General features: G+C 44.3%; 2 protein-coding genes across 6 annotated transcripts in view; one reads left to right on the forward strand and one right to left on the reverse strand.

Annotated features, from left to right (window-relative positions):
* Window positions 1–10,250, reverse strand: part of ZFYVE26 (zinc finger FYVE-type containing 26) — a 48,028-nt gene extending 37,778 nt beyond the window's left edge. For all 4 annotated transcript variants that reach the window (XM_069858191.1, XM_069858190.1, XM_069858188.1 and 1 more), the window contains exons 1-9: window positions 10,182–10,250; window positions 9,866–10,072; window positions 7,598–7,676; window positions 6,785–6,874; window positions 5,656–6,205; window positions 5,174–5,304; window positions 4,344–4,508; window positions 1,795–1,883; window positions 1,386–1,546 (exon numbers count right to left, since the gene is read on the reverse strand). In XM_069858191.1, coding sequence (XP_069714292.1) covers window positions 1,386–1,546; window positions 1,795–1,883; window positions 4,344–4,508; window positions 5,174–5,304; window positions 5,656–6,205; window positions 6,785–6,874; window positions 7,598–7,676; window positions 9,866–10,050 — 1,450 coding nt within the window. In that variant the 5' untranslated portion in view covers window positions 10,051–10,072; window positions 10,182–10,250. The remainder of the gene's footprint in view (window positions 1–1,385; window positions 1,547–1,794; window positions 1,884–4,343; window positions 4,509–5,173; window positions 5,305–5,655; window positions 6,206–6,784; window positions 6,875–7,597; window positions 7,677–9,865; window positions 10,073–10,181) is intronic.
* A 1,584-nt stretch (window positions 10,251–11,834) lies between these two features.
* Window positions 11,835–16,907, forward strand: LOC138721323 (galectin-related protein A-like). Of its 2 annotated transcripts, none has more exons than XM_069858326.1 (5): window positions 11,835–11,974; window positions 14,067–14,155; window positions 14,900–15,074; window positions 15,443–15,628; window positions 16,151–16,907. In XM_069858326.1, exons 1-4 carry the CDS (start codon window positions 11,951–11,953, stop codon window positions 15,584–15,586), a joined length of 432 nt encoding a protein of 143 aa, XP_069714427.1. In that variant the 5' UTR covers window positions 11,835–11,950; the 3' UTR covers window positions 15,587–15,628; window positions 16,151–16,907. The 2 variants fall into 2 exon arrangements, with proteins under 2 accessions (XP_069714427.1, XP_069714429.1); XM_069858328.1 differs by having other exon boundaries at window positions 15,443–15,622.
* Window position 16,908: the final 1 nt, after the last annotated feature.

Here is a 16,908-nt window from a genome sequence, read left to right on the forward strand (position 1 = left end):
GGCCTGTTAGCACTAAGTCATACAAACCAAAACTTCACAACTCCTCCCTTCCCTTTAAGTCTCAAAATAGAAGATCATTTTAAGGGAGATTCTATTAAACTGTGTTTATAGAATTAATTTAATTTAATAATAAACACTGGGCTAAAAAAGCTGGAGGACCTGTCTTCCATTAACTTGTTCTGTAAATTAAGGTCATCTGAAAAAAAAAAGAACAGAAACCACAGCTAGAATTCTTTTGCTGCAGTCATGCAGCTTTCAGAAGATGTGACTGCCTCTTCCTGTTTTTGAAAGGTTTTGGCAGAACTTAAGCAGAAAAGAATTAAAACATATGAACCGATTAAAAAAAAATAACAAAAATTAATTTTGAAAAGCAGGGCACAAACTAGAAGTTATCTATAGAGTCTCAATCATGATGTCTTTTAAGACTATTCAAGACAACTGTCAATAATTTTAACAACAAAACTTGTAAAAATAGGATGGGAAACCAACATCTCAATGATACAACCTGGAAAATTTGTGCAAGATCCATCATTAACAGCTCTCCACACAACTCAGGCTGAAACTATACATACACAAATTCCCATCCATAGAAGGGAAGGCACAAAAAATTGCAGCTTCTTAGGTCCTAGTATACTCAGGAACACCGAGCTTCTGTATCATTAAGAAGCCCTATTGAAAAACAGCACTAAAAGAGCAGTAGTTGAACCTGGACACAGGCTGCAATCAAAAGCGTGCGGAAGGAGAATCACTTCTAAGGGAACTCATGTTGAGTAATTTCAGCTATTTTAGGCACCAAACTGGAAGACAGGAATATCAGAGAAGTGAGGCAAGACAGATGTAAATACAGCCTGTAGGTAAGACTTACTGATTTTAGTATTAAAGCAGATTGGGTTAGACTTAATACTAGAAGGAAACCAACAAACATTTTATATCTTTCAAAAATCAAGATGTTACACTATGAGATACTGACATTTTCATCTGACTTTGTCCTTTGATGTTAAACTAAAGTGAAGAGATGGCTGAAATCAAAAAAGACACACTTTTCAAGCTAAAGGTATTACACAGTACACAAGTTACAACAAGTAGCACATTATGAACATATGCAACATCTTGTTACCACTTCGAAAAAGCTCCTTTGGAGATCCGTCCTTCTGAGATCAAAGGGACCTCAACTCCTTCTTGGGAGGCAGTTTACTCCCCAAAAGGATTCTAAGATCATTTCCACGTGCTCCCTAGCTAGCTTCCACAAAACACCTGATAATTCTCTAAATAAGGAAGATACTGCTTAGGTCGAAAGAAGAGATTCTTCCTGGCAGTAATACTGAGCAGCACATACTTGATGGATGGTTTTTTTAATCTGTGTTCTTATGACCTTGCGCATTTACCCTGCATCTGGTGGTCTCTAGCAGGAACTTTCAGAAGAAGCTCAATAACATCGTCTTCATTCAGAGCCAGAAGATTGGTGAGATGATGAAGAGCGTATACTGCAGTGTGGCAATCCAGACTGTGCAAGTGTTGCAGAAGAATCTTCCTTGAGATAGTCATACTGCAAAGGAGAACAAACAGAGGTGGCACAAATGGATTTAGACCTCTCAGCAATGTTTAAGGTAGTATCTCCCACTCTGATTCAACCAAACTACCGCAGTGAAAAAGAAAAACAAATCGCATAACTAATGCTATTTCGAGAGCTTGTGCTATACAGTCACTAGGAGATGATTAGGGAACATTCACATAAATTGACTAATAGGCAGACTTGGCAAGACAGTTTGGAAAAAGTCCTTCCAACCATTTTACCTGTTTTGCTGTATGCACCATTCAAGAACTTCCACCTGAGCCCACAGCCCATCACAGAAATCTTTCAGTACTGAATCATTGCACAGATCCTAAATGAAGAGACAGAACAAGCCTTTTACAACAAAGCCCCTAGGTTAAGAAGAAAAGCAAGCCTATGTCACATATGGGATGTTCATAAGGCCTCTTTACCCAGATGGTAACTTTCAAGACAGAAAATTGCCAGTTTCACTGCAAAGCCAGCAAGGAAGGGCTACTATGAAGGAGAATCAAAATCAGACAGCCTCCACTTGATGCACCTACAGACCATGGAAGACAGCTACATCTCTCTTCACATGCAGGAAAATGGGGTGATCAGGCCCAGTCAACATGGGTTCACAAAAGGCAGGTCTTGCCAAACTAACCTGATCGCCTTCTACGACAAAGTGACTCGGCTGCTGGATGAGGGAAAGGCTGTGGATGTATCTTCCTGGACTTCAGTAAAGCCTTTGACACAGTTTCTCACAGCATTCTGCTTGAGAAACTGTCAGCCTCTGGCCTGGACAGGCGCACACTCTCCTGGGTGGAAAACTGGTTGGATGGCCGGGCCCAGAGAGTGGTGGGAAATGACATTAAATCCAGCTGGAGGCCAGTGACAAGTGGTGTCCCCCAGGGCTCAGTGTTGGGTCCAGCCCTGTTCAATGTCTTTATCAATGACCTGGATGAAGGCATTGAGTGCACCCTTAGCAAGTTTGAGGATGACACTAAGCTGGGTGGAAGTGTTGATCTGCTGGAGGGTAGGGAGGCTCTGCAAAGGGATCTGAACAGGCTGGACCAATGGGCTGAGACCAATGGCATGAGGTTTAACAAACCCAAACGCCGGGTCCTGCACTTGGGGCACAACAACCCTATGCAGTGCTACAGACTAGGAGAAGTCTGGCTGGAAAGTTGCCCGGAGGAGAAGGACCTGGGGGTGTTGGTCGACAGCCGACTGAATATGAGCCAGCAGTGTGCCCAGGTGGCCAAGAAGGCCAATGGCATTTTGGCTTGTATCAGAAACGGTGTGACCAGCGGGTCCAGGGAGGTTATCCTCCCTCTGTACTCGACATTGGTGAGACCGCTCCTTGAATCCTGTGTTCCGTTCTGGGCCCCTCACCACAAGAAGGATGTTGAGGCTCTGGAGCGTGTCCAGAGAAGAGCAACGAAGCTGGTGAAGGGGCTGGAGAACAGGCCTTATGAGGAACGGCTGAGGGAGCTGGGGGTGTTTAGCCTGGAGGAGGCTGAGGGGAGACCTTACTGCTCTCTACAACTACCTAAAAGGAAGTTGTGGAGAGGAGGGAGCTGGCCTCTTCATCCAGGTGTCAGCGGACAGGACAAGAGGAAATGGCCTCTAGCTACACTACGGGAGGTTTAGGCTGGACATTAGGAAAAAATTTTTCACAGAAAGGGTTATTGGGCACTGGAACAGGCTGCCCAGGAAGGTGGTTGAGTCACCTTCCCTGGAGGTGTTTAAGGCACCACAGGAACGGTTGGACTCAATGATCTTGTGGGTCTCTTTCAACCTGGTGATTCTATGATTCTATGAAGGTTAGCTTTCAAAATGCAAGTTAATGCTTCCTAATAACAGTTCAAAACACTGACCTCTAGAACTAATCACAGCCCACAACATATGATAAGCTGGGTAGCAGACAGTTATTCTCCCTTTCCATGTGCTTTTCTACTACAGAAGCCTGCCTGTTAAAATATTATTTAAGACTTACACTTTAAAGAGGCTACTAAACAGACCTTCAGTCTATTACCAATAGACAATAATTCCCTCAAGGCAGCACCAGCCCAATCATCCAGCAGTTCAAGACTCCCTCTGTTTTCCCCCTGCTGCTATCCAAGCCATTCACCTGCAGGCAGACACCATTTGAACTGCAGCTACACCTCTGAGTTAGAGCCCTCTTCCCTCCTTCAAAGGTAGACTCCCCCAAACAAGTTGAATCTTTCAGTCACAGCTCATCATTTATAATTTCATTTTGAGAATCACTACGGGAAATTTCCATGCTACCCTGTTGCTGAACTCAGGTTAGTGGTGACCAGAATTAGTCACTATCTAGGGATGACTCGCTGGACAAAATGACATGGATCAAACATTCTCCAGCTCCTTTGAGAGTCAACAATCTCTACAGTCTCTCTCTTACAATAACAGCAAAGGGTGAAGACGCTCATGCAAGACACTGAGAATCTCCTGAGCAACCATACTCCCTTCACAGGTGAGGAATAGAAGAAGAAAAGTAAGTGTCCAATAATGTTATCTACCTACAACCTTAACATCTTAGCTTTTCTGATTTCATTTTGAGAAAGATTAATATTCTGACTGGGAACTTCCCATTTTATTTCTTTATTGGAAGAAAATTCACAGATCAGATTATCACCATTTAAGGTTTTAAATTGTTTGGGTTTTCTTAAAACCTTTTTATGCAAAACAGGAAAAAAATCCAACCAGAAACGCAATCCACAACTTAAGTAAACAAATTGCACTATCTGGACTCAGACTAGGATACTACCACCTGCTTTCTGTAATTTACCTGAGTTTTGTGAAGAGTCCATAGCAATGCTTTTGCTGATTCCAAGCTTTGACAATGAGTCCACCCTAGCAATACCAAGAGGCGGCTAAGGGGCCTGAATTCTCTCCTCAGTAAGCTGTGCAGGCCTGAGTAGTCTTCTCGTTTCAGTAAAGTTAATGCGGTCACCTAGAAAACAAGGGGAAGAAGTATTTCCTTCTGAAATGCAGAGACCCATAATACCTGGCAGGTTATGTAAGCAAGTGAGCAGCCTTCTCAGTATTTGCTTCACTAAAATAGCAAAGTTCTGCAACTGGAACTTTCCTAAAGATATTTTCCAAGCCATCAAGTTACTCTTCAGTAAAATTATCATGAGGAAAAAAACAATTCCAAATGTTTACTAGAAAGCCAACTCACACTCCCTCACTACATTATCTCTGGATTCTTTCGATTGATTATCTGTGTCAAGCACATTATGTAAGAAATCTGAATCGGCACATTGTCTAGGAACGGAAATATGTTCAACCTTTAAAATTCATACCTCACGAGTGACTACCTGCCTATGTTCTGCTTCTTCTACCCAAAAAATTACAATTTGAAAACAGAACTCCTTAAATCCTGAAGATCTAATCTTCAGTCTGCATGCAGATGAGCTTTTAGAAGTCTCACCTAATGTTCTGAGCTCATCACACAGCTGAAAATGGGGGAGCTATCAGCTACCTCTTCATTCCAGCATGTTATAGCCCCTAGTAAGCACAATATGAATACAAAACGCTTCTGAGCACACCAAGACATGCTTGGAAGAAGGACTTTAGCCACCATTTGTGTTTCTCCCAATGATATTATGGCCATACCAGAATCTGTTCCAGAAAGTGCTTGCTGTTGCTCAAGCAGTAGAAACAGGCGGTTTTCCAGGAAGCAGCCTCTTTGGGATCTGAGAACAAATTCATCATAGTTTGCTCTGTATCCAATTGCTCAGACGAACCTAAAAAACATTACAATATTAGCTTCCAGTACAAAGGGGTACTTTTGAAACAAGCATATTTTCTGTTAATTCAGACAGAGAAACGAGACTCAACATATCCTCAAATACTATCCCACTACTACGTGTTAGCAGTTAAGACTCGGATATTGTTACTGGGTATCAAGAAAGCAAAGCAGAGAAATTTGATAGAAAATAAGACAGGTCACATAGGAAACGAGGGAACTGTCTTGGACAGTTGTTAATACAGCAAGAGCCTGTTCAGTACAGAGATCACTTGCATTAGGTCACACTGCCCTTCCTCAATGCCTTTGTTAAACAAGGTATGAAAAAACAGCAAGAAGTGAAACAAACCTTTTAGCATCGATTTTGACACCAGACATTTTTCTCTTGTTTTTTCTACAAGAACACTGCTATAAAGTCTTAACAGGCTGTGGCCCCGTTTCCTCAGCATACAGCTTAGTAGCTTCTCCTCCCTCAGTGGGCTGCCCTCAGCCCAGCACACATCCAAAAGCTCCTTGAATAGTTGCCGTATTTCATCTGCCTGATGCTCCATCTCAAAGGTCACTATATTGAGAGCAGCATAAATCATATCTACTAGTTCTTCTTGATCTAGTTCTGCTGAAGTCTCAGAACTACACAGAAGCCGTTGAAGAGATTTCAAGGAGTCACGAAGAAATTCAACAAATACGTTTTGTAGAGAACAATATTGCTGGAGCGAGGAGCTGTGTGCGCCTTGGTCCACCTGGAAGAATTCCAGCAGGGCTTTTGCCCTCTCAGGAGCCCGCAGCAAGAGCTTCCGGAGAGCTGAAGCAACATCCAAACTGAATCTGTGACAACAGCCATCTCTTTTCCCACCTGTGACGTGCTTGTTCTGTGTAGACTCAAATGCTTCAAAGAGCTCCTGGTGGGAAAACAGTAGTAAGCCCTTCAGAGTCCATTAAAAATATGAAATGAATTATTTAACAAAATAGGGTAAACTTGAAAGCAAAAAGATAAATCAGTTTGGAAACATTGTATTACCTAGGAATTAACAATGCCCCACCTTGTCCAGTAGCCTTCCTAGAAGAGTGGATGCACCTAACTATGTAACAAAACATAAGGGATCCTATAATGCACAACACCACCACATGGGCCATGTGCTCCTAAGAAAATTACCCTAACTTATAAGCAGCTCCTTTGGGATGGCTGAAGCACTAGCGTGCTCTACATCTTAGCAATACATTGATGCACTTGTACCATCATGAATCAGTAAGAGACTACAGCCTCCTCTCTAGCCAGAGAAATCGCTTTCAGGCGCAATGGATTAACTTCAAAAAGGGATCTGAATTACAGCCTCTTTCAGTTGCCTATAAGGCTAATAACACATGAGTATCTCAGGCATTTGAGTTAGCAGAAAACATTAACTTTAGAACTAAAACCTGATAAAGTTGGACATCCTGCATAACTAATAAGAGTACGCAGGGCACACTAAGTAACTCACCTTTAGGACTTCCTCAGAGACATCTTTCTGTAGTTCTTCCAGGAACAGTAAAAATTCAGTTTCTCTCTGAAGAGCAACTGGAAGAGTTTTCTTAAAGAAAATAAGAGAATGGGAAAGACAATAGCCAATAAAACTTTTATTTATTCACACTATCATGTAAACCTAGTCTTAGCCATTTCATTAACATTTTGAGGCAGACTGAAATAACTCTCTGAAGGTACCTAATTCTCAGTCAAAGGCAATTAGGTTCTGCTCCTGTACCACTGGATTCCATTTATCTGTACATTTGAAAACACAGACAAATGTCACTTTGTCAACAATTACAACCCCATTGATTAGAGACAGCTTTCCTCAGAGGGTGAAGAAAAAAGTTTAAGTCTAAGCAGTGACAAGGACAAATTAATTTTTTAGAGAAGTATGATCACACATTCCAGTGTGCCAGTTTAAAAAAACTCCAACACTAAAGCATGTAAGGAACTGTCTGGTGCCTAAGCTATTTCATCTTAAGGGTAATTAAGGTGCTACACAAATGCAGAAGCTGATATGTTTGCTTTCTGTTCACAGAAATGCTCAATGCTATAAAGCCAGCTACTACCACATGAACAAACAAACAAAAAAATAATCCCAGAACATTAGCAGCTATTTTCTGACAAGTTTGTTAAAAGCAATGCACCTTTCCAGCTACCTCGAGAATTTAATTCCATGAAACGTGGGAAATCTAAACAAGCAAGTAGGCAGACATTTTGCACTTGGAAGTCAGCTAGAAGTCAGTGCTAAAAGTGGCACCTGGAAGTCAGCTAAATGTTTCTGTACCTGATTACTGGTAAGCCATTTTTCCAGCACAAGAAGCCAAAGCCATGCAGTTCTCCATGGGCTAGAATTCGGTCCACATCTACAAAAGCAATAAGCACATATAGTGGATTATACAAGGTCGTTCCCATCTCCAAAATCCTGGAAAAGAGCATCAGAGGTAATTTTGATTTTTACATATCTTTAGTCATCTTTGGTTTTAACTTACACAAATAGCTAAAGGCTAGTCTGACAGGAAAAGAATGCAGAGAAACCCGAATATTGGTACTAGTTACACATTACGTAAATGACTTCTACTGCGAAAATGATTGCTTTTGCATTTACCAAATACCAACGCTACTGCCATAGTTCTTTGCTTCAAAACAAAGAAATTTCTTTCTGGTCTAAAGTTCAGTCTGTATAACCCTATCTGAACACTTCAGCAGATTTCTTTAAAATCTGACCACTTGCCAAACGCTAACACTGCTATTTCCTGTTCTATCTAGTTCTAGAAAAAAACCAAAACACACAAAAAAACTAAGGTTTAGGTCACAGCAGCACAAGTGCAGCTCTATATCCAAACTAGAAGTGACAGAGTAACTAAACAAAGAATACTTCTAACCTTCATCAGCTACTTACATGCTCCAGTACTTATACACACATTCCAAACTTCTACAGCTAGACAACATGTTCAGTACTGTCAAACAGACTAGGAAAAGGAAAACACACAAGATAGCAGTGCAGAGATTTTTAAAGACTGATAAACTAAGTAAAGCCTTTAGATGCAATAACCCAACAATAAAAAGTACAAAAATGCTTAAGTTTCACACGGCCATTAGTAATATTCACCTAAGCATGTACACACCTTCCTCCAGACTCCTTTAACTGCTATTGGTTAGAACCCTTACAAAAGGTTACACAAATTTTATCATGAAGTATGATCATCTGCTTGGAGAGGAGGAATATGTCCCCTGTAGTGCTCAAAAGTCACTCTCCATAAAAACCTCGAAAAGCAGAGATCAAAAATAAATGGGATTGACTAAAACCAATGCTATTTCAAAATCCAGTGTGAGAGAAATAAGAAATCAATAGTATGATTTCAACTTTTTTACAGTTTCAGCTTTTAGAAACTGGAAAGTCTTTCAAGAACTGGAAACAAGAAAACAACAGTGCTGATCTTAGCAGTTCAACGTCTAAATTAACTGAAGTTCAGCGTCAAACGAATGTAATTTCAGATGTTCCCTATCCTTCAGTAAAATCTAACTAACACATTTCTGTAGGAGTATTTAAAATTATGTGCTTGTACGCCTAGCATATTGTTCTTTGTATCTGTAATACATATAATCAGCATTATTTATTTTGATACTATTTCTGTCCTCTCTCAGAGTAAATATACACAGAACATATATCCCTAGATAGGCCTGTATCTATATAGACATACACATAAGGTTATTCAGGGTGTGTGTGCGTGCCACTTACATATACTACTCTCTCTTCATGCGAGTATACTGTAGAACCATAGAGTGCTTTAGATTGGAAGGGACGTAAGAGATCATTCAGTTCCAATCCCATTGCCATGAGCAGGGACACCTCTCAAAAGAGCAGGCTGCTCAAGGCCCCATCCAGCCTGGCCTTGAACACCTCCAGGGATGGGGCAGCCACAACTTCCCTGGGCAACCTGTGCCAGAGCCTCACCACCCTTATCGGGAAAAATTGCTTCCTAACGTCTAATCTAAAAGTTCCTCCTTCCAGTTTATAGCCACTCCTCTGGTTCCATCACTACGTGCCCTTGTAAACAGTCCCTCCACAGCTTTCTTGTAGCCCCTTCAGGTACTGGAATGTCACTCTGAAGTCTCCTCGGAGCCTTCTCTTCTCCAAGCTGAAGAAGCCCAACTCTCTCAGCCTGCATGGGAGGTGCTCCAGCCTTCTAAGCATCCTTGTAGCCCTCCTCCGGACCCATGCCAACAGTTCCATATCCCTCTTACGTTGATGATTCCAGAACTGGACACAATACTCCAGGTGAGGTCTCATAAGAGCAGAGGGACAGAACCACCTCCCTCGCCATGCTGGCCACGCTCATACTGACGAAATTCTTCCTTACGTCTAGTCTAAATCTGCCCCTCTCCAGTTTATACCCAGTGCCCGCAGTCCTACCCCCACAGGCTTTGCAAGCAGTCCCTCCTCAGCTCTGCCGTAGCCCTTCAGGGTCCCCCAGGCAGCGCTCAGGCTGCCTCCATCCCCACGTTCCAGACGCCTCAGCACGGCGACCGGCGCTGCCCGTCCGCCCCTCACCTGGCGGCGGCGGGACAGGCCACCAGCGCCTGCAGGACGGCTTCCACCGTGTCGGGACCGCGGCCCTGGCCCAGGCGGGGCACGCAGGCCTGCGCCAGCTCCCAGTCCCCGTGCCGCAAGCACTCGCAGAAAAAACCCAACAGCCGCTCCAGCGAGGCCGCTTCTTCGCTTCCGAAGGCGTGCATCCTCCCGGGACGGGCGGGCGACCTGGGCGGCGGGGGGGGCGCGGAGGGCAGGAGTCGTGAGGGGGAGCCGGGCGAGGTCCTGCCCCGCCGCCCCCGCCTCGCCCTCGTCCCCCCCCCCCGGCCCGCGCTACCTGCCGGCGGGGCCGGGCCCTACCGGGCCGCCCCAGCAGCACCACCCCGCCTCGCCGCCATCTTGGTCCCCGCCCCGCCGGGCGTGCGCGCGAGCCAGGCGCGCGCCCATTGGCCGAGCCGCGGCGTCAGTTAAACACGCCGCCATTTTGACTCGGGGCGCGCGGCCCCGCCTCGGCGCGAGACACGCCCTCCTCGCCCCCCCCAGCCCGGGCCTCTCGCTGCTCTGATTGGCTCCCGCACGAAGCCCCGCCCCCTCTCGGGCGCCGCTTGCACGTGTTCGATGCGCACGTGGGGAGGGAGGAGGGAGGAGGGAGGAGGGAGGAGGGAGGAGGGAGGAGGGAGGAGGGAGGAGGGAGGAGGGAGGAGGGAGGAGGGAGGAGGGAGGAGGGAGGAGGGAGGAGGGAGGAGGGAGGAGGGAGGAGGGAGGAGGGAGGAGGGAGGAGGGAGGAGGGAGGAGGGAGGAGGGAGGAGGGAGGAGGGAGGAGGGAGGAGGGAGGAGGGAGGAGGGAGGAGGGAGGAGGGAGGAGGGAGGAGGGAGGAGGCTCTGCCCCTCTGTTCCTGCATTGTGAGACCATGGAGTACTGTGGCCAGTTCTGGAATCCTCAGCATAAGGAGGATATGGAGCCGTTGGAACAGGTCCAGAGGAGGGCTGCAAGGATGCTCAAAGGGCTGGAGCACCTCCCATACGAGGACAGGCTGAGAGAGTTGGGGTTGTTCAGCCTGGAGAAGAGAAGACTACAAGGAGACCTTAGAGTGACCTTCCAGTACCTGAAGGGGCTCCACAAAAGCTGGGGAGGGATTGTCTACAAAGACTTGTAGTGATAGGATTAGGGACAATGGGTATAAACTGGAGAGGGGCAGATTTAGACTAGACACAAGGAAGAATTCCTTCACTATGAGGATGGTGAGGCACTGGCACAGGTTGCCCAGGGAAGTTGTGGCTGCCCCATCCCTGGAGGTGTTCAAGGCCAGGTTGGATGTGGCCTTTGGCAGCCTGGTGTATTGGGAAGTGTCCCTGGAGGTGTTCAAGATGAGGTTGGATGAGGTTTTGAGCAACCTGATCTAGTGGGAGGTGTCCGTGCTCATGGCAGGGGCATAGGGACTGAATATCGGTTAAGGTCCCTTCCAACCCAAACCACCCTATGGTTCAACGATATACTCACATGCAGAGAGAGTAGTATACATAAAGGGGTATATATATGCGTGTGTGTGTGCTGCTTCTATAACTGCATAACCCTATGTGTATGTCTCTATAGATATAGGTCTGTATAGGGATATATGTTCTGTATACATTTACCTCTTTGACAGAGGACAGAAATAGTATCAAAATAAATAAATGATGTTGTTTATGTATATTACAGATACAAAGAACAATATGCTGTGCATACAAGGACAGAATTTAAAATTCTCTACACAAATGTGTAGGCACCGGTAGAGATACAGGTACAGACATAGGCTTGCCAGGCCACCCTCTGCAGGGCAGCGGGGACTGCTGACCTCACTGTCCCACTGCCCTCCTGCCCACACTGATGCGTTATTTGTGAGCTTCTGTTGTTGGGACAACGCATGGAGGGCTGTGACTCAGCTCCTCGGCTGGGTGGTGTCCAGCTGGTGTTCAGCAGAGATAAGCTTACCCACCCCCACCACCCCCAACATCCTCCCTTTATTTTAGCCTCTTTGTTTGTTTTTGTCCTGACACACAAAATAAAAAGTCAAAGCTCCTCCAGGGACTGCTGCAGCGGAGGCGAGTGTGAGAGGCAGAGCGGTGATGACAGAGGAGAGGTATCCCAAAGTAAGTGACTGAGGGAGTCCCCAGGGCTCCTGAACAGAAAATACAGGAAGGGGGCTATATACATGTGCCTAATCTGGAACCTACCAATAAACCACATAAGCTGCAGCAGGAGCTTTTACTGTTACCTGCTACAGCATCCTGATGTTTTTCACTTGTACTGTCAGCTCAGTGTTGGCAGAGAAATGCCACGTGGGTAGTGATGCCTCTGAACTTACTTCAGTCCTGCTGGAAGGGCTCTGAGTCTTGAAGCCATGTGGTTGTAGTTCCACTAGTTCTGTTTTGATTTCTTGTGCATTTAATGATGGTGCTTGCTGTGGTGCAGTGTGGCACAAATGATTTCTTGACCTGCACTTACAATTCAGGGTATTATTTTGTATAGGTAAAGAAAGAGCTTTAGTGGGACACGGGATCTGTAGGAGGGTGAAGCTCATCTAGCATGGGACCTTTCATGCCTATTACCCACTCTCTAATTGCTTGACTCAATTTATAGTATCAATCCTTAACTTCAGGTACGTACTTGAGGAGCTGCTCCTTCATGTAAGACATCTCAGGTGGTTGACGCTTTTCTTTTGTTAAGAAGTTCAAAACATACCTGTTGGAGTCACCTGCCCACTTCTGGAAGGCTAAATGTACATTATTAACAACCAGCAGTAGTGTTGTCATTTTCAGAAGGTTTTTGAATTATTTTCTTCCTAGATAGCCATTCTCATGAATTACAGGTTTATTAACATATCTGTGAAGCTGTAAAGGTAGCTGCGTGTAAATAACAAGTGGGAAAATAAATTGTTTAAAGTCATCTTCACAGAAGATATAACTAGTATAGTGAAATTAGAAAACAGAGCATAGGCAAATTATTTTTCATCTTGAATTTATGTTTCTGTTAAACAAGCTGGCATTCAATAGTTTAAAAACCTAACATTAGTGATATATTTAAAAATACCTATGAAAGACCTGTAGCAATGTACATTTGAATGGAAGCCCATTTGCCCTGAACAGAAGTCTATGGGTTTTCATGCTGTGGTAGTGCTAGTCAGAGTCAAAATACTAAACCATGCATATATTGTGCAGGTCTTCTAGCAAAAACTGTATGAATTTTTACTTTGGAACAGTGGAGTGATAAATAACTTTTTATCTAAAACACGGTCTGCTGCTGTGCACTGCCTTGGAATATTATCAGTGTTACACAAATTGCTAATAGCGCTTGGTGTTTCGTAGCAGCTTCTTTCTAAGAGAATCTGCGTAGGGAGCGATTACGTGCTACAGGGTAGTGCTATGGTACTTACATTTTAAAGCCATTTCTGAAATTGAAATCTCACAACATCCTTTTCACTTGTTTCCAAGCTCTCTTTTTATTTTTCCGTCAGCCACCACCTGTATTAGTTTCTCCACTGGTTGTCAAAACTGTTTGAGAATTATTTGGAGCAGGTAAATGTAGCTCTTATCTTTGGGTGGAGTTTGCACCTGTAGGCCTCTGTGAATGGGACAAAAGTAGATCCCTCAGGAAGCCATTTTCTGGCTTTGAAAAAGTGGTGGGGATGAGTGAGACTGGGATAAACTGTTTCCATCCAAACGCAGAGGTGGTGCAGCGCTTATGGTGGCTTTGTGCTCCTGTGGTGGAGGACAGAGGCCACCTGGCCCAGTGAAAAGCCTGCTGGTGTCAAGTGAGCCTACCAAAACCTCTTTCTGCGTTTGAGCTGGTAGAGTAAGTTTGCAGAGAGTTTTGAGCTCCTGTGTCATCCTGTCACAAAGCCTTTGATCTGCTGCAACCAGATTTATTGTGTTGTTAGACCGCAGCAGCCATCATTGACTCATTCCAATGTGTCAGTTACCTGGGTCCTGTCACTTGTGAGACGTGTGGGTTACCACAGCCTCAGCACTGGCAGTACCTGCTCTAGGCTTGGGGAGTGGTGTCAGTCTCGTAAAGTCAGTGGTGGCTGTTCTCAGGGCCACCTGAGGCATGCTGTCAGGGTCATCAGTTACACATGTCAGTCAGCTAGAGCACGAATTGCAGCCACTCACCTTAGTGATGGCACTTTTGATCAGAAACTGCCCACGGCATGACTTACCAGCAAGTTTTTCCTGTTTCCCGCAGGTGGAGCAGTATGTTGGTGAAATTAAAGGTGGCCTGAGACCAGCCATGAAACTCACAGTCATAGGGGTGGTACACTCCAACCCCAAGAGGTAGGTAAACGGGTTGAGGAAGGCTTCATCCCTGTCATAGTACTCCTACTGGTCTTCTAAATTCAAACAATTTCTTGAGAGTCTGTGCTCCTTGGGAGGAAGAAAGTAATACAGATTCATAATTCATAGCTCTATTTAATTCTCCTGTTCTTAGTTTGAGATTAAAAGTATGCAAAAAAAAATTGACCATTTGGACCTTCTGACTGCCCTGCCAGTATTATCTACTACTTGCCCTTATCTAATACAAAGCTGAGGGGGCGCACAAAGGGCATTTCTACTCCAGGAAGAAGTGTAATCTGAATCCACCCGTTTGCTGGGCACTGGAATCAACACTTTAAAAAACAGTGGTTTTGGCACATGAGGTGCAGGTTTATCATGGTGTTTAATCTGAATGATAGCAACTATGGTTATCATTACACTTCCTTGCATCTACAGCGACCAACTCCAGTGCTTCCACTGGTGAAGAGTTTGCCATAAGCTCTTTTAGGATACAAATTGGAATTGGCTCATGCGCAAATGTTGCTTTAAATTCAGTCAGCAGAGGGGGAAAGCGACATCAGCAGTCACTAGCATCCTACCAGAAACTGGATGAGAAACGAAGACCGGCTTGTTCTCATCCCCTTCTGCAGCTTCTAAGCCTGTAGACAAGAAATCAGTGTCTGTCTCTGGTTTTATAGGCATCTGCCATGTTCACCATATCCTTTCACATTTCTGAAAGTCCCAGTCATGTAATCGTTTTTTCAGCTTTTCAGTGACTCTACTGTGTGATCCAGTGGATGTAAACAAGGATGTTGGACTGTTGTTTACAGTTAACTTTAGTGACAAATCCATCACCCGAAATGCACGAATTGCTGGGAAATGGGGAAGAGAAGAGAAGACTATTCCCTACTTTCCATTTACAGCAGGCGACACATTTAAGGTAATTTTTGGGGTGATATGAAGAGGATGGAGAAAAGGAGGGAAGAAAGGCTACAGGCTACATATATGGCCACAAATAGCTAACTATGACATTGCCAGGTTGACTAGTGTAGTGTGGCACAGAGAACAACAGTTCAAGCCCCCATGGGAGACATCCATTTTTTTTCTAGTCTTAGTGAGAAAACTTAACATGAGGAGCTTTACAATGCCATCACAGCAGAGGGTGGGTTATTTATTAGGGGCATTTCAGAAGAAAAGGTGGACTTTGTGCTTCACTTTCCCCATCACATGGGGTTCTAAGTCCATGCTAGCGAAATCAACTCTACTGCTAATCTCTAACACCCCCCCCTCCTTTACTTTCTGTTGCAGATGGAGCTCTTATGTGAACACCAGCAAATACGAGTCTTGCTTGATGGACGGCAGCTCTGTGACTTCACTCACCGCATTCAGCCCCTCAACTTGGTGAAAGCTTTGCAGATCTCAGGGGACATCAGGCTTACCAAAGTGGCTTGAAAAAAAAGGAGACCACGATATCACCAGGGGATAGAGGCAAATGTACTTTCTCCTATCTGAGAAATGTTATAACTTTTTCACTTGACTTATTCCGGAGAGTGGGAATCGCATAATTTTAATTTGCTGATTTGTTTGAAATGTACACTTTTTTTTCTTATACACTTAGCAACTGCAGAGCTAGGGGCCATTCAGATAAATCAGAGAGCCTTTGCTGAGGTATTCTTTTGGCCTCCCAAACTGCACGATTTATGATACTATGCAGTATCTCACATCCTCATGGTCCCCTAAGCTCCTGCGCATGCCAACTGGCAGAGCTCAGTCTTCTGTAGTGGGGTAGCTTTTAGCCTTGTCCCTAGAACCAGGCAGTATGCAGGTGGTGGGAATGAGAAAAGAGAAGCAGGAAATTTTCTTGTAAGTGAATAAGGGAGTCTGCTGGGCCCTAGCAAGGCCTATGTTATCAACAGAGACATGCTTTCCTGGAAGCTCTGCTTAGTCATCATGGAGCCATTTGTGCTTCCCCGTACTGAGCAATAAAAGCCTTACTAGCATCCTTCTCTGTTGCAGGTAGCATTCTCAGGAACTGAGAGGTTTCAACAGCTGTGGATTTCACAGTCTTCTCTGGACCAGCACTAGGAAATGGTATATGTAGCTAAACTGCATTGCCCATCCTTGTATCTAATTAAAACTGCATCTTTGCTGGAAAACTTCTTTACCAGCTCTGTTAAATATTTGAATGCACATTGAGTGCTGTGCTGTTATTTCATTGCTGTAGATTTAGAAAAAAGTCCTAAAGACATGGCTATTCTAGAGCACATAAAAGTATATATCATTAGTGTTGCCTTTGCCTCTGTTATGATTACCTGGTTATAACACAGGGTGAAGAGAAAGCTCTGTAGATGAAGGAACATTTTTTCCAGTACATAACTTGTAGAACAGAGCCTGCAAAGAGGTGGTTCTGGGGATGAGTGCACTACCAAATTCCTCTGTGGTTTCAGGGAAGATATATAGTGTGCTGTCTTCAGAGGGCTTTCGGAGACTTTGCCGAGTCTGACTGTCAGATACAGGTACTCAGATAACACAAGGAATTTTATGAAAATAGTACATCAGCAGGCTGGTTGGGTGTTTTAATCATCTCATACATTCCATTCTACCCTCTTGTGTTTGGGGGAACATCTACATTTCTATATAAATCAAAATTTACGGTGTATGAAACCTTTATTTTCGTATACTCAAATGGCCATCTGAGAAAAATCATGTCTGAAGAGCACAGGAGATTCAAGTGTACTGAACTTTATTAAAATATACTTATATATGTATCAAAG

The sequence above is a fragment of the Phaenicophaeus curvirostris genome, chromosome 5 (assembly GCF_032191515.1).
Source record: "Phaenicophaeus curvirostris isolate KB17595 chromosome 5, BPBGC_Pcur_1.0, whole genome shotgun sequence".
NCBI lineage: Eukaryota > Metazoa > Chordata > Aves > Cuculiformes > Cuculidae > Phaenicophaeus > Phaenicophaeus curvirostris.